Below are 25,635 nucleotides of genomic sequence, written 5' to 3' on the forward strand. Positions count from 1 at the left end.
TATGCACAATGTATACACCAGGACCCTTTTGATTCTTCTGAAGTTTTTTAGAAACTCTAAATACCGCAAAATGAGAGAAACCTATTATATCTCTCTTGCAGACTTCGTTATCCCCTTATGGATACATATCTGTTTGAGAGGACATTGATATCTGCCTTGTCGGTGTACTTGTACCGTAAATTGACAACAGCAGTGGCAGTGTCCCCGCAGATTGTTTCAAGCCTGTAAGAACAAGTAGAATGATCTTAATTTAGATATTGTTTTACTTTGAACAACATCTGAATGGGCTCCATGCTGACTAAGATGGGGTGTGTGCACTTCCTCCCCCTGCCTTTCTTTGAGTGCCCTCCCCTTTTCTGTTTGTCATTTCCTGTCATGTGATTTTGTATTAAGGGAAGTGATTGGGGCCCATCACTTCCTGCTTTGTGATTCTTTTGTTTCCAATGAATAAAATAAACTGAGTTTCTGTGCTCTGCCCAGAAACTTGAGATTCCAGTTTGAAGCAGTTTCTGTTTCTACCTGGTGCCATGAAGTACTTCAATTCCTTGTACAAAAGAGCTTGATACAAACGTGCTTTTAAGCACGAAGGAATTGTTTGGTGCTTTGTGTGCATTGAGACGCTGGAAGTGCACATTTTGGCGCGGTGTGGATTTGCGTACAAAGCCCAAGGGAATTCTTCCACCACACCTGGTAGTTTTTTAATTTTGTCTTGCTATAACTTTTGAGTTCCAGCTGGTGGGTAATTAACCTTTTCACCCTTTCGAGTGTCTTTAAGTCACTTTTACTATTTACTAGCTGAATACCCGGTGTTGCCCGGTCTTCCTATCTTAACCTTTTGGGGAGGAAAATCATAGTAATATAAATATACCCATCTTTTATATAAGGGTGTAGGTAAGGGTTAATTTAACTGTCATATATTTTTATTTGGCATATAAGTAATATGTGTACCAGGTATTATTGAAATATCTCCAGGCGTACAGAAGTTATGTGGGAACATACATTTCCCATTGATTTGCATGGGACTTTAAACAAAAACCCCGACCCTCACAAATGGGGGTAGTTAAGGGATAAATTAACTATCCTATAGTTTAAGTGGACATATAAGTAACATGTGACCAAGTGTTATCGAAATATCTACAGCCGTTTGGAAGTTATGAAGTAACATGTATTTCCCATAGAGTTGAATGGGACTTTAAAGGAAAACCCAGACCATGGCAAATGGGGGTGGGTAAGGGTTAAACCACCTATCCTATGTTTGTTGCTGACATATAAGTAACATGTGTGCCAAGTTTCATGTTAATATCTTTAGCCGTTTGGACGTGATGCTGGAACATGAAGTAACATGTATTTCCCATAGAGTTGAATGGGACTTTAAAGAAAAACCCCGACCATGGCAAATGGGGGTGGGTAAGTGTTAAACCACCTATCCTATGTTTGTTACTGACATATAAGTAACATGTGTGCCAAGTTTCATGTTAACATCTTTAGCCGTTTGGACGTGATGCTGGAACATACATACATACATACACACATACATACACACACACACACACGTTGAGTTTTATATATATAGATTGATTTACCCTGTTTTGAATTGCCTTAATACATTTAAATCATTATCTCCAAGCTGTTGGTGGCCTTATGCCTGTGCATTCTCAGGCCTCGTACACACGACCGAGTTTCTCGGCAAAAACCAGCAAGAAACTTGCTGGGAGAAATTTTTTTGCCGAGGAAACCGGTCATGTGTACATTTTCGTCGAGGAAACTGTCGAGAAACTCGACGAGCCAAAAAGAGAGTAAGTTCTCTATTTACTCAACGGGCATGGAGAAACTTGCCTTGTCGAGTTCCTCGACAGCCTAACAAGGAACTCGATGAGGAAAACGATGTGTTTCGCCCATCGAGTTCCTCAGTCGTGTGTACGAGGCTTCAAAGTAGTAACCTACTGACCCTTAGGTCCACAGGTGTAAATGGCTTTACTGTATGACCAAGTGTGCCAGTATGGACTGTGCCATTAAGAGAGTCCTAAGGGAACAGAGGACCCATTATCACCCACGGCTCCTGTGGGGGTAAGTGCTACATATGAAAACTAGTACAGCCACTATTTAAGGACTGGTAAGCTGCAATACTTTACATTTTTGCTTTGGAGTTTAATACCTCAAAACTTGTTTTAAAATGCAAGGTCCAGACTCAATGAGGTTAAATGAAGTTTATTAACATAAATATCCTTCTTCCAACACCTACACCAGTAAACCATAAACAATGTAAAGTGACAAAATAAATGTGATAGTGCAGCAACCCAAACAACAACCTAACTATGTACAAATAGAGGGAGCAAACATGAGCAGAGCAAGGTCAGGGCTGAGAAAGAAAACAAGGGGAGCGGAGCAGGGTACGAAATACCAGATGCAGGGAGCAGGGTACTGGGAGCAGATCTCAGGAACAAGGCGCAGGATCAGATACAGTCAGGAACAGGAACAAGGCACAGGGTCAGGATCTGGCAGGCACACGGCTCACAGGAAGAACACCGAAGCACTGAAATTTGCGTTTGGCACAGTAGCTGCGTTTGATGTTCTTTTTTTTTCAGTTTGTTTGGATACCCCCAAATATTTTGAGCACCAGCCGCTACTGGTGAGTGGGCAGCCGACTCAATTATATACGAGCTCCCACAATAACAGCTTTTTATGAAATTTCCGGTAATGACTATCCCCCTTATTTTAAAGGGAGCTTCAAGATTCCTACAAGATCCCCACACACCCACACATTCTCTTGGAGACCGGATATGAGGAAGAGAGTCTTGCCTCCTCAACATGGGGATTAGGTGCCTTGCAAGGTTTTTTTTTATCATCCAATGTTGTAAGGTACCCACCCAATATTGAAAAGTATGCAATCTGGTTGAGGAGAGTGGGGGTACACTCGCCCAGATATGCAGCTCTATCCAGGCTGCATCTCTGTTACATTGGGTATCCATAGCCTTGTGCAAGCTTTGACTTCAACTATTCATAGTTTACACAGGACTTTCCTTCTTTCGCAGGGAGTGAGATGAGAAGTGGTGGAGGAAATTAAAGCTAACCGTCGAAAGCTAAATGAAAGGAAACCCACTGCCCTGAAAGGGTAAAGTACATGTTCATTTTAAGGCCGGCCATACATGGTTCGAATCTCAGCAGGAACTGACTAAGATTCTAACCGTTAATGGGCAGACTGAATGTACCAAGTTGATCAGTCAACTTGGGTACAACCAGCCTGCCGAATTGTCTTGCGATTATCCTGATACTAAATCCCATCATTTGTCATTCAAATGCCAATTTCCAGAACCTCAGAAGTATCTCTAGCATTTGCCATCAAGAAGGCAAGGGTTTAAAGGCCAGCTCCAGCTAAATACTGTTTTTTTTTTTTTTTGATTGAGTAGAGATTTTCATGGTTGACCTCTTCTTTTTCTTTTGTAAAACCCCTGTTTGTTCAGAACATAGGGTGGGTCTAATACAGGGGCCTCCAAAATGTTTAAACAAAGGGCAGATTTACTGTGCTTCAGACTTTAAAGCAGAGGTCCGCCAATTAAAAAATATAAATTAAAAATTAAAATAAGGACACTTACCTGTCCAGCACGCCCACGACGTCGGCGTCTGAAGCTGATCTCTGTCTCGGCTCTCGGGTGCTGCCGCCGCCATTTTTTGGTACAGGAGCCTTGCGGCTTCACTTCCTGGATCCCTACTGCGCATGCGCGACTCGTGCTGCACAATGCCACTGGTCCCTGCTGTCTTCTGGGACCAGTGTGTCTCCCAGAAGACAGTAGGGGGCGCCGGACGTGACGTAGACCCCCACAGATAATGCGGGGGTCTATGCCCGGAAGTGGGTGCAAATACCTGTCTTAGACAGGTATCTGCTCCCCCCTCCCCCCTGAAAAGGTGCCAAATGTGACACCGGAGGGGGGGAGGAATCCGGACAGCGGAGGTTCCATTTTTGTGTGGACCTCCGCTTTAGGCGGGCCAGACTTTGGCCAGTGGGAGTAGAAAATGTTCTGGAGTAAGTACTGTAGCATTAAACAATGTCCCATCTTTGGTATTAGAGGGAGAAATAGCATACCATTGTTTGTGTCAGTGAAAGGAATAGTGTTCCATCTTTGGTGTCTGTGAGAGAAATAGTGCCCCATCCTCTGTGTCTGTGGGGGAAATAGTGTCCCATCATTGGTGTCAGTTGGAGGAAAAGCACCCCATCGTTGGTTTCAAAGGGAGGAATAGTGTCTCATCATTGGTGTCAGTGGGAGAAACAGTGGCCCATGTTGGTGTCAGTGACATGAACTATGCTCCATAGTTGGCGTTAGTGGGAGGAATAATACCCCAAGGGCCAGATAAAAGGCAAACAAAGAGCTACATCCTGCCCCCAGCCTGCAGTTTGGAGACCACTGCTGTAGTGGAGGGTGATGTAAAATTACCTTATTCCCTTGCAGTGTCATTTTGTGGTGAAATCTGGTATTAAGGCATGGCAGTAAGATGCAGCGATTCCCAAAGGTACCACCATGCGCTTGCAGATTATAGTGATCGCAAATAGGCAAAATGAGGGTCCTTCAGCTGTTTGGTAGGAGGCTTAAATAAATGTCACATTATTGCTCAGACAATCTCCCAGCATATACATTTCCTTTTTGTATATGAATTTCAACTCATGTATTGAATGTAAGCAGTTAAATCGCTTACAGTGCATCTCTAAATGTATAATCATTTAATGCATTCTGCGATTCTCCATAACAATACTGTGCGTCAGGTTAAAATATTCTAGCTCTGCTGCATTTTCTGAAATGTATTTTAAAAGGTTACTAACTATAGTATGCTATAAAAAAAAATAAGGTTACATATCATTTGATGATTCAACCAGATCTGGATGTTTTAAATTAACCCCTCTTGTTCTGTGCTGCTCTAAGAACGTAGTGACGCGCTAGAATCCAAGGGGCACTTACAAACATCAATGCAGCTTGGCATAAGATGATACATTAATAAACAACACATGCATAATGGAAAATCATAGCAAGTAGCAGAAAAGAACACACAGGTCCAAAGCAAACCTTACACATATTAGGGCTTAAAGGAGAATACCTGCTTATAACGTATCAGAAAATACAAAACTGCCATAATGTATGCTGTTAAGGTAAATCTTCAGCATATACAATATCTCATAAAAGTGAGTACACCCCTCACATTTTTGTAAATATGTTATTATACCTTTTTAAGTGACAACACTGAAGAAATGACACTTTGCTACAATGTAAATTAGTGAGTGTACAGCTTGTATAACAGTGTAAATTTGCTCTCCTCTCAAAATAACTCAACACAAATGTCTAAACCGCTGGCAACAAAAGTGTGTCCAAATTGGGCCCAAAGTGTCAATATTTTGTGTGGTCACCATTATTTTCCAGTACTGCCTTAACCACTTAAGCCCCAGACCTTTAGGCAGCTAAATACCCAGGCCAGGTTTTGCGATTCGGCACTGCGTCGCTTTAACAGACATTTGCGCGGTCTTGCGACGTGGCTCCCAAACAAAATTGACGTTCTTTTTTTCCCCACAAATAGAGCTTTCTTTTGGTGGTATTTGATCACCTCTGCGGTTTTTATTTTTTGCGCTATAAACAAAAATAGAGCGACAGTTTTGAAAAAAATTCAATATATTTTACTTTTTTCTATATTAAATATCCCCCAAAAATATATATAAAAAAAAAATGTTTTCCCAGTTTAGGCCGATACGTATTCTTCTACCTATTTTTGGTAAAAAATAGTAATAAGCGTTTATCGGTTGGTTTGCGTAAAATTTATAGCGTTTACAAAATAGGGGATAGTTTTATTGCATTTTTATTAATTTTTTTTTTTTTACTACTAATGGTGGCGATCAGCGATTTTTTTTTGTGACTGCGACATTATGACGGACACTTCGGACAATTTTGACACATTTTTGGGACCATTGTCATTTTCACAGCAAAAAATGCATTTAAATTGCATTGTTTATTGTGAAAATGACAGTTGCAGTTTGGGAGTTAACCACAGGGGGCGCTGAAGGAGTTATGTTTCACCTAGTGAGTGTTTACAACTGTAGGGGGTGTGGCTGTAGGAGTGACATCATTGATTGTGTCTCCCTATAAAGGGGATGACGCGATCGATGCAGCTGCCACAGTGAAGCCGTGTTTACACGCGGCTCTCCCCGTTCTTCAGTTCCGGGGACCGATCGTGGGTCCCCAGCGGCGATCGGGACTGCGGGTCTCGCGGTCCCGGATCTTCGGACCCATGGCTGGGTAGATGTAAACGACGTGCCGGTACTTCGATCTGCCCAGCCGTGCCATTCTGCCGATGTATATCATCGTGCGGCGCTTGTTAAGTGGTTAACCCTCTTGGGCACTGGAGTCTTCTTCCACTCCTCCATGATGACATCACAGAGCTGGTGGATGTTCGAGACCTTGCACTCCTCCACCCTCCGTTTGAGGGTGCCCCACAGATGCTCAATAGGGTTTAGGTCTGGAGACATGCTTGGCCAGTCCATCACCTTTACCCTCAGTTTCTTTAGGAAGGCAGTGGTCGTCTTGAAATTGTGTTTGGGGTCGTTATCATGTTGGAATACTGCCCTGCGGTCTCCGAAGAGAGTGGGTCATGCTCTGCTTCAGTATGTCATAGTATAGGGTGACCAGACATCCCCGGTTTCCAGGGACAGTCCCCGGATTGAGGACACTGTCCCCGGACCAAGTCTGTCCCCGGTTTCGTCCCCAGATTGGATTTGAACAGGGGCTGGGGCAATTTCAAAGACAGTCAGTGCAGAGTTAAAAAAAAAAATAATCTGAATTACACACCCCGTTCCACCGCTCCTACTAGCTTAGGGGGTGTATTTTTTTCCATTATCTGTGCCCCTTTTTGATGATCATGTGCTGGTCAGAGCGGAGGGAATATTTCTTCAGTTTCAGGTGCATGCCCATTCAGCTCCGCTCGCATGTTCTTCTGCCTTGGCTCAAGTCCCAGCCAGCCGCCTGCAATCTCTCTTCCTCCACTCCCCACCCAGCAGTAGCCAGGGCCCGGAGAGTAAGACTTGAGAGGATGTGAGGCGGGCGGCGATGGGCAGAGAGTCGCTGATTGTCGCCATTACTAGTAAAAAAAAAAAGATGTCCCCGGATTTCATTTAAAAAATCTGGTCACCTTATCATAGTACATGTTGGTAGCTCCCCAGTGTCGGCAGCCCCCAGACCATGACACTCCCACCACCATGCTTAAGGGGGCGTAAGCTCAAATTTTACAGTAAAAGTTTACAATTAATGAAAATCACCTGCCTTTATTTATGGATCTACCAATCATTTTGACAAGGGATTGTCATGTAGAGCAAAGCAACCAGAAAACAGTTAACTTTTATTTTAATTACCGTATTTATCGGCGTATATCGCGCACTATTTTCCCCTTAAAATAAGGGGAAAATCGTGGGTGCGCTATATACGCCGATAGCCGCTTCCCGCGCTCAGTTTGAAATCCTGTGCTGACATATACCGAGTGCAGTACACTCGGGTACATTCGGCTAGGCTCGGCTTCGCTCGTGCTCACGCATAAACGTCACAGAGCGTGAGCGCGAGCGAAGCCGAGCCTTGCCGAATGTACCTGAGTGTACTGCAATCGGTATATGTCGGCGGAGGCGTTCGAACTGAGCGCGGGAAGCGTGGACTCGACTTGAGGCGCGCACTGGAGAAGCCGGGAGGACACCATCGAGGCTGCAGACGGACGCCGGACCGGACGATGGACGCTGGGAAGACACCAAAACTGTAAGTAATAAAATCATATAACATTTTTTTTTACAGGAATTTCAGGGGCAACTTTAGGGGTGCGCGGTATACGCGGGAGCGCGTTATACCGCGATAAATACGGTAAACATTTTTTATTGGTTTTACATTTTACAATAAAATGAAAAAAAAAAATCAACCAACATCCAAATACCATTCCACATAGCATAAGGGTTATTTAAAGTTAGGGTACATAAACGTGATGGGGTGGCTTCTACAAAAAGGGGCAAAACACATCTGAGGAGTTCTCCACAGGTACAGAACAGGAGCTGAAGCAATTTTTTATCCATCTAATTACATTTATGCAACAGGGAGTCGGTGCCTGTGTGCAGGTGACCACCATTTTGTTGAAGACGGAACCTGTCAGACTGTAATGTTATAAATTGGGCGGTCGGCCAGGCGTCAGTAAAAACTACCCCCCTCCAGCCATCCACCACATGAAGGAGACCTCATTCAATAGGATAGATCATTACTGGAACAGCACATGTCATAAAAGCATAACACCTAAAGAGCATACTCTAATAAAACGGAACACAAAACATGCCCCTTGCACTAAAGATGTCAAATCTACTTTGTATAGAGGCTTGAGAGCTTGCCGGTTTCATTTGAAAAATGTGTAATTTTTGGTCCTGATTTCTAATGCCTCGTACACATGATTGGAAATTCCCACAGCAAAAGTCTGATGTGAGCTTTTGAACGGTAATTCAGACCATGTGTATGCTCCATCGGACTTTTGCTGCCGGAATTTCCGCCAACGAAAGATTGAGAGCTGGTTCTCAAATTTTCCAATGGAAAAAATTCCTATCGAAAAATTCCGCTTGTGCATGCATGCTCAGAATCAAGCAGAAGAGCCGAACTGCCTATTGAACTTCATTGATCTCGGCTCTTCGTACGTCTTGTACGTCACTGTGTTCTTGACGGTCGGAATTTCCGGCAAGATTTGTGTGACCGCGTTTATGCAACACAAGTTTGAGCCAACATCCAATCGTCTGTAGCAATTCCGACGCGCAAAATTACGACACTTGCTCAGAAACGATTCGACGCATGCTCGGAAGCATTGCACTTCATTTTCTCAGCTTGTTGTAGTGTTGTACGTCACCGCGTTCTTGACATTAGAAAATTAAGAGAACTTTTGTGTGACTGTGTGTATGCAAGCCAAGATAGGATGGTTTTTCTGAAGTAGTGTGTACGCGGCATAAGCCATATTATTTGTTTCTTAACAGTTCAGCAGACCTGAGTTAACTGATAGATTTACTTACCTGATCCTCAGGTTTAGGTACACTTTAACCACTTCCCAATGTCACATAGCAGACATACTGCTTCAGGGTGGATGTTCTGTGCAGAATCACATACCGTATATACTCGAGTATAAGCCGAAAATGCCCCCCTCGGCTTATACTCGAGTCACCTTTTTGCGCCTGATCTCCCGGAATTTGGGGACCCGGTACCGGCCGGCCGTAGGTCCCCTGGATCCCAAACTTGGCACACATCTAACCCCTCTATAAGTGTGCAAAGTTTGTTTGTCCGGGGGACCTACGGCTGGGGAGCACTGATTTTTCAAAGCCGGGCACCCCTTCCATAGACTACCATGTTAAACGTCAGTCTAGTCATGGGCACAGTGAGGCATGGGCACAGTGAGGCATGGGCACAGTGAGGCATGCACATGGACACCTTAGGCTTATACTTGAGTTTTCCCATTTTTTTGTGGTAAAATTAGGTGCCTCGGCTTATATTCGGGTCGGCTTATACTCAAGTATATACGGTATATAGAAACACATATATATATATATATATATATATATATATATGCACATGATTCTGCACTTCCCCCCAGGGGGCGTACACACATGCCATTGGCAGGCCGCTTCTTCTATAATTTCGCTGATCATCAGGCAGAGATACAGGGCAGAGCTCTGCCTATGTAAACAAAGAGTAGCTTTGTTCTGACAGGGGGGGAAAGTGATGGATTTTGTGTCCCTGCAAAAGCAGGGAATAAAATCCACCACTTCCCTTAGTAAAAGCAGCACACAGTTTACATAAAAACACTGGTTGGGCACACGGTTAACCCTTTGATCACCCTAGATGTTTAACCCCTTAACAGGCAGTGTCATTATGACAGTGCAAAATTTTAGCACTGATCATCACTGTATTAGTGTCACTGGTTCCCACAAAGTGTCAAAAGTTTCAGTTAGTGTCAGATTGTGCACCGCAATATCACAGTCCTGCTATAAGTTGCACCTGTGTGAAGTTGGCACCCCATGTTTGTAAAATCTGAATAAAAGTTTACCATTCGTTTGTGCCGCGTTTGTGCTGGTTTGTGCCGCTAAAACGAGCGTTTGTGCCGGTTTGGTTTCTGAGATATTAAACATTCAATTTAATGCAAGCCCCGCCCACTTTGCACCCCATGTTGCTGAATTTTTTTTTAAAAATGCGCCATTCGTTTGTGCTGGTTTGTGCCGCAAAAATAAACGTTTGTGCCGCTTTGGTTCTGGAGATATTGAGCGTTAATATCTCAGAAACCAAACCGGCACAAACGCTCGTTTTAGCGGCACAGACCAGCACAAACGCGGCACAAACGAATGGTATCTTTTTATTTAGATTTTACAAACATGGGGTGCCAACTTCACACAGGTATAAGTTGCTGATCGCTGCCATTACTATTATAAAAAGTAAAAAAAAAATCAGTTTACATACCACAGTTTGTAGATGCTATAACTTTTGCGCAAACCAATCAATATACGCTTACTGGGATTTATTTTTCCAAAATATGTAGCAGAATACATATTGGCCTAAATTTATGAAGAAATTTGATTTTTTTAATTTGTTATTGGATATTTTCTTTTTTTTAATTGGCAGTTTTTTTGTTTACAGTACAAAGAGAAAAAAAATGCAGTTCTGATCATATACCACTAATGCCCTGTACACACGATCCGTTCGTCTGATGAAAACGTTTTCATCGGACGAATTGATCGTGTGTGGGCCCCATCGTTTTTTTCCCATCGGTGAAAAAACTTAGAACCTGTTTTAAAATGATCTGATGGTTAAAAAACCGATAGAAAAAAACGATCGTCTGTGGGCACGTCCATTGGTTAAAAATCCACGCATGCTCAGAAGCATTGAACTTTTTTCTCAGCACGTCGTAGTGTTTTACGTCACCGCGTTCTGACACAAACAGATTTTTAACTGATGGTGTGTAGGCAAGACTAATGAAAGTCAGCTTCATCGGATATCTGGTGAAAAAATCCATCGGTCCGTTTTCATCGGATGAACCAATCGTGTGTACGTGGCATAAAAGAAAGCTATATTTGTGGAAAAAAAATGACATTCATTTTATTTGGGTACAGCGTTGCATGACTGCACAAATGTCAGTTAAAGTAACGCAGTGCTGTAACGCACAAAATGGCCTGGTCATAGATGGGGCTAAATCTTCCGCAGGTCAAGGGGTTAATGATACATATTGCCTTAGCAAACCAAATGCCATCCAGTAAGAGTTTAGATCTACTATAATCCTTGTGACAGTTGAGTTTTTGGCAACCACTTTTAGTTTATGTGTTGGATGCCAGTAGCTATCTCTACAAGCCATACAGCATTCTCTGTAATAGAAGCATTGGGCACTGGACCACTTAATCTGGGTAGTAATAGAAACCTTTAGCGACTTGTCTGGTATAAATGAGCTTTCTTTAGGCAGCTGTCCAGGAATCAATCACCATGCGTGCGACTCCTAACGCGAACACAGCTTTAAAGTTAATGGAGGAAACCGCGATAACAAGGAATGGAAAGTCCAGAATACATTTTGTTCAGAAGGCATAAACACTAAAATCAGCCAACGTGTTTTGGTGTGTTCGAAAAGCTCTTCCTCCATCAGGGCTGAAAAGAAATGATATAAAACTACACATAGAGGTTGATTTGTTAAAATTGGAGAAAGCTAAATCTGGTGCAGTTGTGCATGGTAGCCAATTAGCTTCTAACTTCAGCTTTAACAATAAAGCTTTGACAAAAAAATAAACTGGAAGCCGATTGGTTGAAGAGCTGCACCAAATTTAGCAACTTCTCATTTTAGTAAATCAACCCCTTAGTTTCTAAAAATTTGCAACACATTCAGGAAAGGTATTTGAACAAATTCCAGATATGTGTTGCACATTTTCTGAAGCTTTGTGTACTTTTATATGGTTTTTTTTCAGCCCTGAAGAAGGGGGTCATTTGACCCCAACGCTGTATCCTGGCCTAGACCGACAAGGTCCAGGCCTAGGACAGCACTTTTCAGAGAGGCAGCACGGAAAGAGTCCCCGCCAGCTTGTGCTACACTCTTAGGCCCTGTACAGATGAGCGGACAGTCCGCTGAAAACGGTCCGCCGGACCGTTTTCACCGGACATGTCCGCTCGGAGATTTCTGTCTGATGGTTGTACACACCATCGAACAGAAATCCCCTCGGACGGGATACGCGGTGACGTCCCGCGCCGTCGCCGCGACGATGACGCAGCGACGTGCGCGGCCCTGGAAGGTCAATGCTTCCACGCATGCGTTGAATCACTTTGACGCATGCGAGGGCTTTGGGCCGAGCGGACAGGTCCGGTGAGTCTATACAGACGACCGAACATGTCCGACGGACAGGCTTCCAGCGGACATGTTTCTTAGCATGCTAAGAAACATTTGTCCGCTGGAAAGTGTCCGATCCGCCGGACAATTGTCCGGTCGGCCGTACACATAACCGAACATGTCTGCTGAAACTGTTCCATCGGGCTGAGAGGCAATTTAGTCTAGCGCCCCCCATAAAGCGGTATGCGGGAGGCCGTCATTTCGCAACTGTGAGGGGGGGGGCGCTTCTAATTTTGACTGTCCTATCATCCTGGACCACTAACCTTCCTCACTGAGCTATATGTTTTCTACTGCACCATTGGTATGGTTATATCTTCTTAGTCCTCTCCATAAAATTATCAAAAATGTGTGCTTAAAGTAGAACTATAGGCAACACTTTTATTTTTCATTTTGAAAAGAGTAAGGGAGGGTTATAGTCCTTGTCAGTTTATTTTTTACCATCCCTGTCCCATTGCAGAGATTTCCCTTCACTTCTTGCCCCATAGCTAAACAGGAAGTGAGATGAAATCTATAGAAATTAAGGGAATCCAGTGCCCCCCCCAGGCCATCAGAACTAGTGTCCCCATTCAAAAATTTCAGGGCGGTCTTAAACAGAAAGGGGTGTGGCCTTGACAGGAAGGGGTGGGTCATATTTAAATTAGGGGGTGCACGAGTTTAGTCAGGCCTAGGTCAGCACAAAACCTAAATACACTACTGTTTGACCCCCCCCCCCATATGTGATGGCTATTTTTACAGCATACATCGGAATAAAACTTGTTCTGGACTTTACACAACTACCATGGCATGTTTCTCCATGAATGATTAATACAGCATACACAAACATGGCCCTGGATTATATCTTTAGTTTTGAATTTCTTTGCACTTGCTTCTTACCTGTAGATTAAGCTGTCATCTGTGGAGCTGTTATACTGCAACTGGTACATCCGGATGCCAGGAATGTTCCTGTCTAAAAACCACTGTATAAGGACTGAATTATGGCTCAACTCCGCAGTAATCACCTTCCTTGCTGGATGGCCAGTAGAGTCATTACTAGAAGCTCCAGGCTTAGCTGGTGTAAGTATATCAGAAGGCCCCTTATCTGGTCTTTGTGCTCTTTGACTAGCATTGGCTGGATGAGGTAGGGGACTTACGGTCAACTGTACAGACCCCGTTGCATCCCCAGCAGTATTAGATGCAATGCAAGTGAACAAGCCTGTGTCTCTTACGGTAGTGATGCTAATCTCCAGTGTGCCATTTTCATAGGAGACAGATCGTGAGGAATTTGATACCACTTTCCCCTCAGGTGACACCCAGTGAATGGTAGGCTCAGGGTCACCCACAGCTTTGCATTTCAGGACAACTGCTTCTCCCTCCATAACTATTGTGTGAAGTGAGTGGTGGGTGACAACAGGAGGGTCACACATAAATTCTTCCTCTGATATACTCCAAAAATATTTGCCTAGAAGGTTTGTTGGTGATGCACAGGTCTCCAAGTCATCCTCCCTAGTAAACCTTCGAAGCCATAGAAGTTCACAATTACAATGCAAAGGATTTCCTCCAAATCCCAGAACTAGTGATGAAAGTGGCGACCCTTTGGACTTTGCGTAGACAGGCATACGAAGAAACAAAGGATCTGGAGGAATAGTCTTTAGTTTGTTGGATGTCATGTCCAGTCTAGCCAATTTGTGAAGGTTTGTAAAAACCCCCCCAGGAACATAGTTAATAAGATTGTGGTCAAGGCTTAGAGAGTTTACATTGGTCAATTTAGCTATGGTTGGCCAAGGAACTTGAGCCAGGTTGTTGTAGGAAAGGTCTAGATCTTCTAGAGTACTCACAAAATCCTGGAAAGAATTTAGTGATATGTTGCTGAGCTGGTTGTTGCTAAGGATAAGATGTCTAAGGTTCATTAGTCCTTTAAGCTGCTCGTCTCCCATCGATAATATACGGTTGTTGTCCAAGTGTAAAGCCCGTAGTCCACGGAGATCAGAAAAGGTGAATGGTGTGATATGGCTGATGGTGTTTCTTGATAGTGTAAGGTGGAGTAATCGGGTCATGTTGGTGAAATCCTTCCTGCGGATTATCGTGATGAAGTTGTCAGTGAGCCTTAATTCCACAGTCCGACGATCTATCACTGATGGGACAAACAGCAGTCCTGTTTTGGCACATAGAATTGCCAAGGATGGAGCAAGGTTCTGGCACAAGCATCTTTTGGGGCAAACCTGGGCAGCAGCGACACCCACTGTTAGGGTAAAAATCCAGAGACACAACCCCGTCATGATGCAGGAACTACAAAAAGAAAAGAAACATTGAAAATGGGTCAAATATTGTATTTTTCCTTAAAGTAAAGACAGTTCTTTTTTATTTTGGGTGGAATAGGAAATTGTTAAACACATGTATTTCTTTTTCTTTGCCATTTGTCCATTGGAAATATTTCCCCTCTTTTCCATGTGACAACAAATTATTTATTTGTTCTCACTTTCAGTCCAAGTGACACTAGGGGGTCTATTTATAAAAAAAAAGTTGCCTGAACACCTTAGTGCCGGTTCACACAACAACAACCTGGGATCCAACTTGTGTCGCCCCAAGTTGCCCCAAGTCGCACGACATGGGAAATTCCATTGAAGTGAATGAGAGCCGTCTTAGCCACTTCCCGACCGCCGCATGTAGATATACGTCGGCAGAATGGCACGTACAGGCACATTGGCGTACCTGTAGGTCCCTGCCTAGACGTGGGCCGGGGGTCCGATCGGGACCCCCCGCTACATGCGGCGGTCAGAATCCCGCGGGGAGCGATCCGGGACGACGGCGCGGCTATTCGTTTATAGCCGCTCCGTCGCAATCGCTCCCCGGAGCTGAAGAACGGGGAGAGCCGTATGTAAACACGGCTTCCCCGTGCTTCACTGTGGCGGCTGCATCGATCGAGTGATCCCTTTTATAGGGAGACTCGATCGATGACGTCAGTCCTACAGCCACACCCCCCTACAGTTGTAAACACACACTAGGTGAACCCTAACTTCTACAGCGCCCCCTGTGGTTAACTCCCAAACTGCAACTGTCATTTTCACAATAAACAATGCAATTTAAATGCATTTTTTGCTGTGAAAATGACAATGATCCCAAAAATGTGTCAAAATTGTCCGAAGTGTCCGCCATAATGTCGCAGTCACGAAAAAAATCGCTGATCGCCGCCTATAGTAGTAAAAAAAAAAAAAATAATAAAACTATCCCCTATTTTGTAAACGCTATAAATTTTGCGCAAACCAACCGATAAACGCTTATTGCGATTGTTTTTACCAAAAATAGGTAGAAGAATACGTATCGGCCTAAACTGAGGAAAAAAAATGTTTATATATGATTTTGGGGGATATTTATTATAGCAAAAAGTAAAAAATATTGAATTTTTTTCAAAATTGTTGCTCCATTTTTGTTTATAGCGCAAAAAAAAAAAAAAAACGCAGAGGTGATTAAATACCACCAAAAGAAAGCTCTATTTGTGGGGATAAAAGGACACCAATTTTGTTTGGGAGCCACGTCGCACGACCGCGAAATTGTCTGTTAAAGCGACGCAGTGCCGAATTGTAAAAACCCCTTGGGTCATTTAGCAGCATATTGGTCCAGTCCTTAAGTGGTTAATGTACACTACTGAAGTCACTCCGACTTCAGAAAAGGTTCCTGTGCTACTTCAAGGCGACTTCTAGGCAACTTGTACCCATTCATTTCAATGGAAGTCGCCTCCAAAGTCGGATCACTGTCTTAACTGAAGCAACTTTACAGGAAAAGAAAATAGTTTACTCAGGCAAACCCCTCCCTCCCACAGAGCTGATTATTCTGTGATTGGTCACAGCCAAAGTTGCCTGTCCTGGAGGCAACTTTAAGTCATGTTGTAAGTTGCTCCAAGTCCTGCTGAAGTCGCCTTGCAAAGTCGCGTTGTAAGTCGGGTTGCCCATCTGTGAACTGGCACTTAGCATTCATATCACCATTGTGTATAATCTCCACAATGTGTGTAAAAGGTGTATTTTTTATGATCATGAGCTCCATCTAGTGCCCATACTGCAGTCTTTGCCTGATTGCGGCGTTTCAGGGAAATACCACATTATGATCACTAGATGGAGCTGATGAACATAGGAAATACACATATTAGATAGATTATGTAGATTATTAGAGAAGGCTGTGCAAATGTTGATGCATTTGCTAAGTGAATTTTTTATAAATAGACCCCTAAGGCAAATAGAGAGAGAGAGAGAGAGAGAGAGAGAGAGAGAGAGAATGATTCTAGTCTCTCATTACCTTATCTAAAGCTACAAAAAAAGTTTTGGCTTCACATACTATATATTTTCAACTGTTCACATCATATATTATTTTACAGTGTTCAACAGTGTTGTAAAAAGAAGTATTATAGGTTGTGCAATGTGCTTTTACATACAAACAAAACAGAAAGCCTCCATTATGTACAAAATTAATACTATTAGAACTAGCAAGCCCACTTTGGATGCAGCTGCTGCTAGGCCAGTGAAGCTGAATGGGGCCCAGACTGCTGCTTCCACTGCTTAGGCTATTGGAAACTCTTGCGGATAATTCTTGTGCTTATAGAAGCTTCTCACAACTCTGCTGAGTGCATGGAGTTATCATTTCTAAGGGCCCGGTTTATGTGAGAATTCAAAGTAGTTAGAAGTGGGCGTGATACATTTAAATGAACCGTGACCCCATGCAAATGAAGGTCCGAACGAACGGCGCATGCGAGCGCATGCTCAGAATCACGTCGAATATACTCCCTAAGATACGACGGCTCAATGCCTACGACGTGAACGTAACCTACGCCCAGCCCCATTCACGTAGTACTACATAATAGACATAAAATACGACGACTGTTCCGTGGTCCATACCTTTGCATGGGTTGCGCCTCCTATATGTGGAATAACTTTACGCCGGACGTACGCCTTGCGTAAACGGCGCATATTACTGCGACGGGCGCAAGTACGTTCGTGAATCGGCGTATCTCAGTCATTTGCATATTCGACGCGTAAATCAATGGGAGCGCAACTTGCGGCCAGCGTAAATATGCACCCAAGATACGACGGCGTAGTAAACTTATGTCGGTCGGAGGAAGCCTATTTTCAGGCGTATCTAGTTCTGTGGGCACGGCGCACATTTACACTTACGCGGCGTATCTGTAGATACGTCGGCGTAAGTGCTACGAGAATCAGGGCCTATTTGTCTGTGCCTGACCTGGTTATAAGTCCGGTGACTGTCTAAGGAGTTCAGCCAGCCATACGTGGATCGAAATTCATCCAGTTCAGCAGGAACCGCCTGGGATTCGATCTATGTATGGGTAGACTGATTATACACAAGTTGATCCATTAATCAACTTGGGTACAATTAGTCTGTCAAATTTTTCTACATGCAGTTACTGTCAATGGCTTTAGTCATTAGCAGTAATCATTGTGTTCTGCCAGCCAGGAAGGCTCCCCGTGTTCCACGGTGGAAGAAAAGAAAATTGAGTAATCTACACCACTCTAATATCTGTTCTGCCTGTTGTTGGCTTTTTCCCCAGGCAACACAGTGGGTCTACCAATCTTAGTGACACACTTGCATTTGGTTGTTTTGCCAAGTGCAGCGTAAAGCATCTGAATAGGACTTGTTCCTTCGGATAGTTATTTTTTAAACTAGATTTCAAGGAAAATTTACATTTTTTGTTGCCATTCCATGTAGTTGTATGCCAAAATCCACCTTCCACTGCCCTCTCATAAACAATGCTGCTGCTAATTGCAAGGCAGTGGCTTAGCATTATCATAACTTTCACATAAAATGCCGAAGATTGAAATTATAGAAGAGTTTGGCCAACCTTATTAAGGCACCATTCAGAGAACGCTTTGCATTCTTAAAGCGGGGGTTCACCCTAAAAAAAATTCTAACATTACAATGAGCTGACCTGTGACACAGACATCATGCTGGTCTTTTTTTTTTTTCATACATACGGTTTTATCTGTATTTTCTCCCCGGAATTCGTCTTTGAAAATTGAAGTTTCAAAAATGTTGTTTTTTACTTCACAGAAAATGTCGTTTTTTTTCATCACATAAAGTGATGGTGTGTATGCGGCATTAGGGTGACCACATTTCCAAACTACCATTCAGGGACACCCTCCCTTCCCAAAAATCAGCTTGTGCTGTAACGAATCACAGCACAGTGATTGGACACAAGAGGCGGAATTTATTATTTCTCCAATCACAAGCAGGGTGTGGGGATTGTGCTTCTCCAGAAATTCCCGGCCAGGACAAGTACTGTCAGTGAGTAAAGCAGTGATGTGGCTGCCTTTTTTGGGGGCATCAGATTGTCTTATGACGTCCTGTCTGAACAATAGAGCATTCCGCCCGCCGTCATTTGTCGGCGGGCAGGTGTCAAGTGGTTAAATAAAAAAAACACCTTAAACCCCAGCTTCAGGCACAGCAACCATTATGCCCCATACACACGATCGTAAATTCCGACAAGAAAAGTCCGATGTGAGCTTTTGGTCGGAAATTCCGACCGTGTGTATGTTCCATCTGACTTTTGCTGTCGAAATTTCCGCCAACAAAAGATTGAGAGCTGGTTCTCTATTTTTCCGACAGAAAAAGTTCCTATCGGAAATTCCTCTCGTCTGTATGCAATTTCCGACGCGCAAAAAAACATGCATGCTCAGAATCAAGCAGAAGAGCCGAACTGTCTATTGAACTTCATTGATCTCGGCTCGTCGTACGTCTTGACAGTCGGAATTTCCGACAAGATTTGTGTGACCGTGTGTATGCAACACAAGTTTGAGCCAACATTCCGTCAGAAAAAATCGACGGTTTTCTTGTCGGAATTTCCGATCGTGTGTATGCGGCATTTAAGTTTTAGCAAGAAAAACACAGCCGCCACCAATAAGAAAAGGAATATGCACTGACAAGGAGCTGTCTAAAATCTGAAGAATAAAAGCATTCATTATTCACATAACAACTGTTCACATTTACAGAGCCCCAGAATGGGAAAATAAAACATGCATTATGGAAGAATCAGCAAAATAAATGTTAGCTGCAAATCCCTTTTCAGCATTTTAGGCAATTATTTAAGCAAATGCATTTCTTAAAGGAGAACTGTCATCATGAAGCACCAATTTATGTTTCTTGTGTATAATTAATTATACTTAAACCTTCTGATTTATTAATCAGGAAACCTCCCCCTCATTGTGCTTTGAGACTTCTTCTCTAAGGCTCCTTTTACACGGACGGATAGAATGGTGCTTTTAGCTGCCGATTCTACTGCAGCTAGAAGCACACAATGCTTTCCTATGACACCCTTCACACACTGCGTTTAGCTGCAGTTTTGTTCCCTGCGGTTTGGTGCAAATAGAAAAAATAGAATTGAATGCGTCCAGGTGCGATCTGGTGCAGCTATCTGCACATAACCGCAAGTAATCGCAGTGCACTGTGTCAGCTGCGTTTGGTATGAATCTTGAGGGGGAACTCCACACCACATTTTAAATAAAAAAAACAGCATGGGTTCCCCCTCCAAGAGCATACCAGGCCCTTAGGTCTGCTATGAATTTTAAGGGGAACCCCGTACGCCGAAAAAACAGTGTGGGGGTCCCCCCAAAATCCATACCAGACCCTTAGCCGAACAAGCAGCCCGGTCGGTCAGGAAAGGGGATGGGGGCGAGCGAGCGCCCCCCCTCCTGAACCGTACCAGGCCGCATGCCCTCAACATGGGGGGGTAGGTGCTTTGGGGCAGGGGGCGCCCTGTGGCCCCCCACCACAAAGCACTGTGTCCCCATGTTGATGGGGACAAGGGCCTCTTCTCGACAACCCTGGCTGTTGGTTTCAATTTATTTAGCAGGTGATTATAGGGGACATCAGTTTGCTGAACCTCCAAAGAAGTGCAATTTGGTCCAGACATAGGTTTTGCCAAAACAGCAGCTCATCCTTACTCCAGGGTTGTCATCCTTACCCTTCATCAGTGTATTGGAGAGCCACAGAATGAAGCAATAATATAGATATCAGTTATTGGGACACTTGCTATAAATATGCTATGTGTTCAAAAGTTTGTGGACACCTGACCATCACAACTATATGAGCTTGTTGGATATACCATTCCAAAACCATACAGAAAAAATAAAAGAATATAAAAAAGGGAATTGCAAGAGTTAAAATCACAGTAAGTATGCCAACTCACATATTAGGTGTAGTCAAGGTAACCATGTGTACACATATAAAAAAAAAATCGAAGGCTCAGGTATAAAGACCTGAGTCTTAAAAACAGTGGTAACGACAAATGACTTACGTGACTTTACATGATTTCATGAGTGTCTTTTTAATCGATAAAGTGAAGGGCATTGTATTTCAAACACTTTTGTAGTATTTATAGGAAGTATTTTCATAAATGTTTGTATTATTTTTTTTCATGTGAAGCCACAAAAGTCATTTGATTTAACCACGTTTTAAAGACTCAGGTCTCTACTGTATACCTGAGCCTTTGATTTTTCTCTATCCAAAACCATGGGTATTAATATGGAGTTGCCCCCTTAATTCCCCTTCCCTCCCCGCCCAAGCCTCCAAACTTCTAGATAGGCCTTCCACAATAGTTCTGCCTGTGTCTGTGGGACTTTGTGCCCATACAGTCTAATGCCGCGTACACATGGTCAGAATTTCCGACAACAAATGTTTGATGTGAGCTTTTGATTGGATATTCCGGCCGTGTGTAGGCTCCATCGGACATTTGCTGTCGGAATTTCCGGCAACAAATGTTTGAGAGTTGGTTCTCAATTTTTCAGACAGAAAAAGTTCTTGTCGGAAGTTCCGATCGCCTGTACGCATGCTCAGGTTTAATTTGACGCATGCTCGGAATCATTGAACTTCATTTTTCTCGGCTCATCGTAATGTTGCACGTGACGGCGTTCTTGACGTTCGAAACTTCCAACAACATTTGTGTGACCGTGTGTACGCAAGACAAGTTTGAGCAAACATTCCGTTGGAAAAAAATTCACGGTTTTGTTGTCGGAATGTCCCATCGTGTGTACGTGGTATAAGAGCTTTTGTGAGGTCAGGTACTGATGTTGAATAAGAAGACCTTGGGCCAGATTCAGACATTTGCACTTGCGCCGCGTATCAGTGATACGCTACGCCGCCGTATCTTACCTGGCGGAATTTCAAATCCTCAGCGATTTTGCGCCGTAAGTTACGGCGGCGTAGTGTTTTTCTGGTGGCGTATTTGAAATTGGGCGGGTTGGGGGTGTGATTCATTTAAATGAAGCGCGTCCCCGCGTCCCCGTCGTATCTTTGTTTGAGCGTACTCGCTCTTTGAATCTGGCCCCTTGTTCGCTATTGGAGCTTCAGTTCATCCCATATTTACTCGTTTTTTAACAGACTCATTACACTATTCTGTCTGTCTACCTTGCAGACATAAATTTTATGCAAACATTTTTTTTCCTTTACAACCCCTTTAACCGGTTAACGCCCGCCGCATGTATATGTACGTCCACAGAATGGCACGTACAGGCATATGGGCGTACATGTACGTCCCTGCCTTTCCCGGGGTCGGCGGTCCGATTGGGACTTCCCCGGTACATGCGGCGGTCGGAAACCCGCGGGGAGCGATCCGGAACGAGGGCGCGGCTATTCGTTTCTAGCTGCCCCCTCGCGATCGCTCCCCGGAGCTGAAGAACGGGGAGAGCCGTATGTAAACACGGCTTCCCCGTGCTTCACTGTGGCGGCTGCATCGATCGAGTGATCCCTTTTATAGGGAGACTCGATCGATGACGTCAGACCTACAGCCACACCCCCCTACAGTTGTAAATACACACTAGGTGTACCCTAACTCCTTCAGGGCCCCCTGTGGTTAACTCCCAAACTGCAACTGTCATTTTCACAATAAATAATGCAATTGAAAGGCATTTTTTGCTGTGAAAATGACAATGGTCCCAAAAATGTGTCAAAATTGTCAGAAGTGTCCGCCATAATGTCGCAGTCATGAAAAAAATCGCTGATCGCCGCCATTAGTAGTAAAAAAAATAATAATAATAAAACTATACCCTATATTGTAAACGCTATAAATTTTGCGCAAACCAATCGATAAACGCTTATTGCGATTTTTTTTACCAAAAATAGGTAGAAGAATACGTATCGGCCTAAACTGAGGGAAAAAAAATGTTATATATGTTTTTGGGGGAAATTTATTGTAGCAAAAAGTAAAAAATATTGCATTTTTTTCAAAATTGTCGCTCTATTTTTGTTTATAGCGCAAAAAATAAAAACCGCAGAGGTGATCAAATACCACCAAAAGAAAGCTCTATTTGTGGGGAAAAAAGGACGTCAATTTTGTTTGGGAGCCACGTCGCACGACCGCGCAATTGTCTGTTAAAACGACGCAGTGACGAATCGCAAAACCTGGCCTGGGCATTTAGCTGCCTAAAGGTCCGCGGCTTAAGTGGTTAAGAAAGGTGTTCACATAATTTTGGCCATATAGTTTACTTTTTCAAATAAAAGGTTCTCAAGATAGTGAATTATGGATGACCATGACATCCCTGGACCTTCAAAAACATCATAGCAACAGTAGAACCCACATTACTATCCTGGGAGGTTACTTACTAAAACCTCCACCATTAAAACATTTACACATAGATTCTACATTATTTGCTTTAAGATTAAATAATGATTAGATAGATAGATAGATAGATAGATAGATAGATAGATAGATAGATAGATAGATAGATAGATAGATAGATAGATAGATAGATAGATACGATATCCATTTTATTTTATATAATGAATAATTCTAATAATAAATTGTTGCTGGTCTGATCCCAAGTATGTTTTTTGTGCGTCACATGGAACTCTTTTAGTCCGCTATGTTACACCCTTGGAGCGCGTGAACTCCATTAATGGTAATTATTGTTGTGATGGAGGAAGCGGCCCCTTGAGCAAGATATTATCATTGTCTCTCCGACAACCAGTGACTAAGCTGCATTGTGAGGATTCCGCTCTGCACATCTTCCCTAGCAATTAGCAGCTCAGGAAAAACACTGTCTTAATTCACTTAAAATTCCTGCAATGACATAGTGAGTATTAAATAAATGCACATTGTGCAGCTTTAGCATGAGATGCAACAGAAACCTCTACTGATGTTTTTTTTTTTTTATAAATTTGGCTAACCTTATAAAGTCAATGTGCCATACCCTAATCCTGCCAGTTAGAACAAGCCTTTAATGAGAGGCTAACGAGCAAATTATCTGTGGGCGAAATACATGATTCAATATGAAGAGTTTATAGTAATGGCTCAATTTCCTCCGCCTGGAGCCAGCTAATGGCAGGAAAGGGAGGGAGAGATGAGCTAAGATAGAGGGAAAAGATGGGTGAGGGTGGAGGAGACAGTGATAGGCAGACTTGGAGAGAGAGAGGGATGAGCTGTGGAGCCTGCGAAAAATCGAGGATAGGGATAATTAGGATGGGAAAGGCAGGAAGAGAGTGCAGAGGGATAGAGCGAAGAGTAGACACAAGGATGGAGATGAAAGAACACCAGACATGGATAATAAGGGTGAAGGTAATAGAGATATGAAACAGAAGAGAGAATACGGGAAAACATGAATTATAGGAAGGAAGGGAGGTCAGTAGCATGAGGAGTGAGGACTGAGCCCTGGTTCACACTGGGTACAATTTGGAACGATTTGAGATGCGATTTGACATGTCAAATCGCATCTCAAATCGGCGGCAATTGTCGGCAATGGCACTGTCCTGAAATCTGCGATTTCAAAAAGTAGTTCCTGTACTACTTTTTGCGATTTCGGGCCGCGATTTACATTACATTGCGGCCGAAATCGCGGCAAAATCGCAGCCGCGAAATCGCGGTAAATCGCGCATTTTACCGCGATTTTGAATTCGCAGCAGTGTGAACCTAGGCTTAGACGGTGAAGACAATGAGAGAGAAAGAGAAAAAAGAGAGAAAAAAGAAAGGTGAAGAATGAGAATGCAGAGAAAGTGGAGTGGGCATGAAGAATGAGGGAGGAGAAAGAGGAAGACGGGAGAAAAATAGGTGAACAGGCAAAGAGCACAGTATTCCCAATAGGATTGAGATGATATATAGGGCTGCAACACAGCGTCTACCTTATTCTTAAAGAGTCCAACTCTATTCAACACATATATCAGTGAACGTGCTTCCGCGTCTGAATCCTCTTGCTCCTTTATCACATTAGATAATTGTGCACTTACTGAAACAAATACATAGGGCCAGATTCACGAAAATTTGCTGCCGTGTAACGTAACCCGTTTACGTTACACCGCCGCAAGTTTTCAGAGTAAGTGCCTGATCCTCAAAGCACTTACCTGGAAACTTGCGGCGGTGTAACGTAAAGTCGTCGGGCGCAAGCCCGCCCAATTCAAATGGGGCGAGTATAATTTAAATTGGGCGCGCTCCCGCGCCGGACGTTCTGCGCATGCTCCATTCGCAATTTTCCCGACGTGCTTTGCGCGAACTTACGGCGGCCCGACGTGTTTGTGAATCGCGACGTGCGTAACGTACTTACGCCGGGAAAAAAAAAATTAAACAGCGAACCGGGAACGACGGGCATACTTTAACATGGTGGAGTAATTTTAGACCATGTTAAAGCACACCTAACTTTGCGACGGGAAAAAAAGACTTGCGCCGACGTAACGACGGGAAAAAAACCTTTGTGGATCGCCGTAACTGCTAATTTGCATACCCGACGCTGGAATACGACGCGAACTCCCCTCAGCGGCGGCCGAAGTATTGCATTCTAAGACCCAACGGTGTAAGTCAATTACACCTGTCGGATCTTAGGGCTATCTATGCGGAACTGATTCTATGAATCAGCCGCATAGATACGACAGGAGATACGACGGTGTATCAGGAGATACGCCGTCGTATCTCCTCTGTGAATCTGGCCCATAGCTCCCAACTGTCCCTTATTTCGAGGGACTGTCCCTGATTTGGAGCAATGTCCCTCTGTCCCTCGCCCCCCTCATTTGTCCCTCATTTTGGTCTGATCTATATAGTTGTATATAAAATGCACTTTTTATCTTTCAAAAAGTTTTTCCCAGTACTAAACCTTTCATCTGATTTTTTAAATTGCTGCATTTGTAAATGTTAAAAGTTAATATAAAGAAAAATTAGTGGTAAAAAAAAGTCCTTGTAGATTTAATTTAACCTTTTTTCTTTTTTAATTCTCCTTTAAGGGGGTGTGTCCTATGCCTACATACGTTTGTTAGTAGGTGTCCCTCATTCCCATCTATAAATGTTGGGAGGTA

At 43.4% G+C, this 25,635-nt stretch overlaps 1 protein-coding gene across 1 annotated transcript in view; it reads right to left on the minus strand.

The window, feature by feature from the left end:
* Positions 1-25,635, minus strand: part of LOC120913447 (leucine-rich repeat and fibronectin type III domain-containing protein 1-like protein) — a 109,986-nt gene that overhangs the window by 48,362 nt on the left and 35,989 nt on the right. The window contains exon 2 of the mRNA XM_040323374.1: positions 13,261-14,652. Coding sequence (XP_040179308.1) covers positions 13,261-14,642 — 1,382 coding nt within the window. The 5' untranslated portion in view covers positions 14,643-14,652. The remainder of the gene's footprint in view (positions 1-13,260; positions 14,653-25,635) is intronic.

Source organism: Rana temporaria, chromosome 9 (assembly GCF_905171775.1).
Source record: "Rana temporaria chromosome 9, aRanTem1.1, whole genome shotgun sequence".
Lineage (NCBI taxonomy): Eukaryota > Metazoa > Chordata > Amphibia > Anura > Ranidae > Rana > Rana temporaria.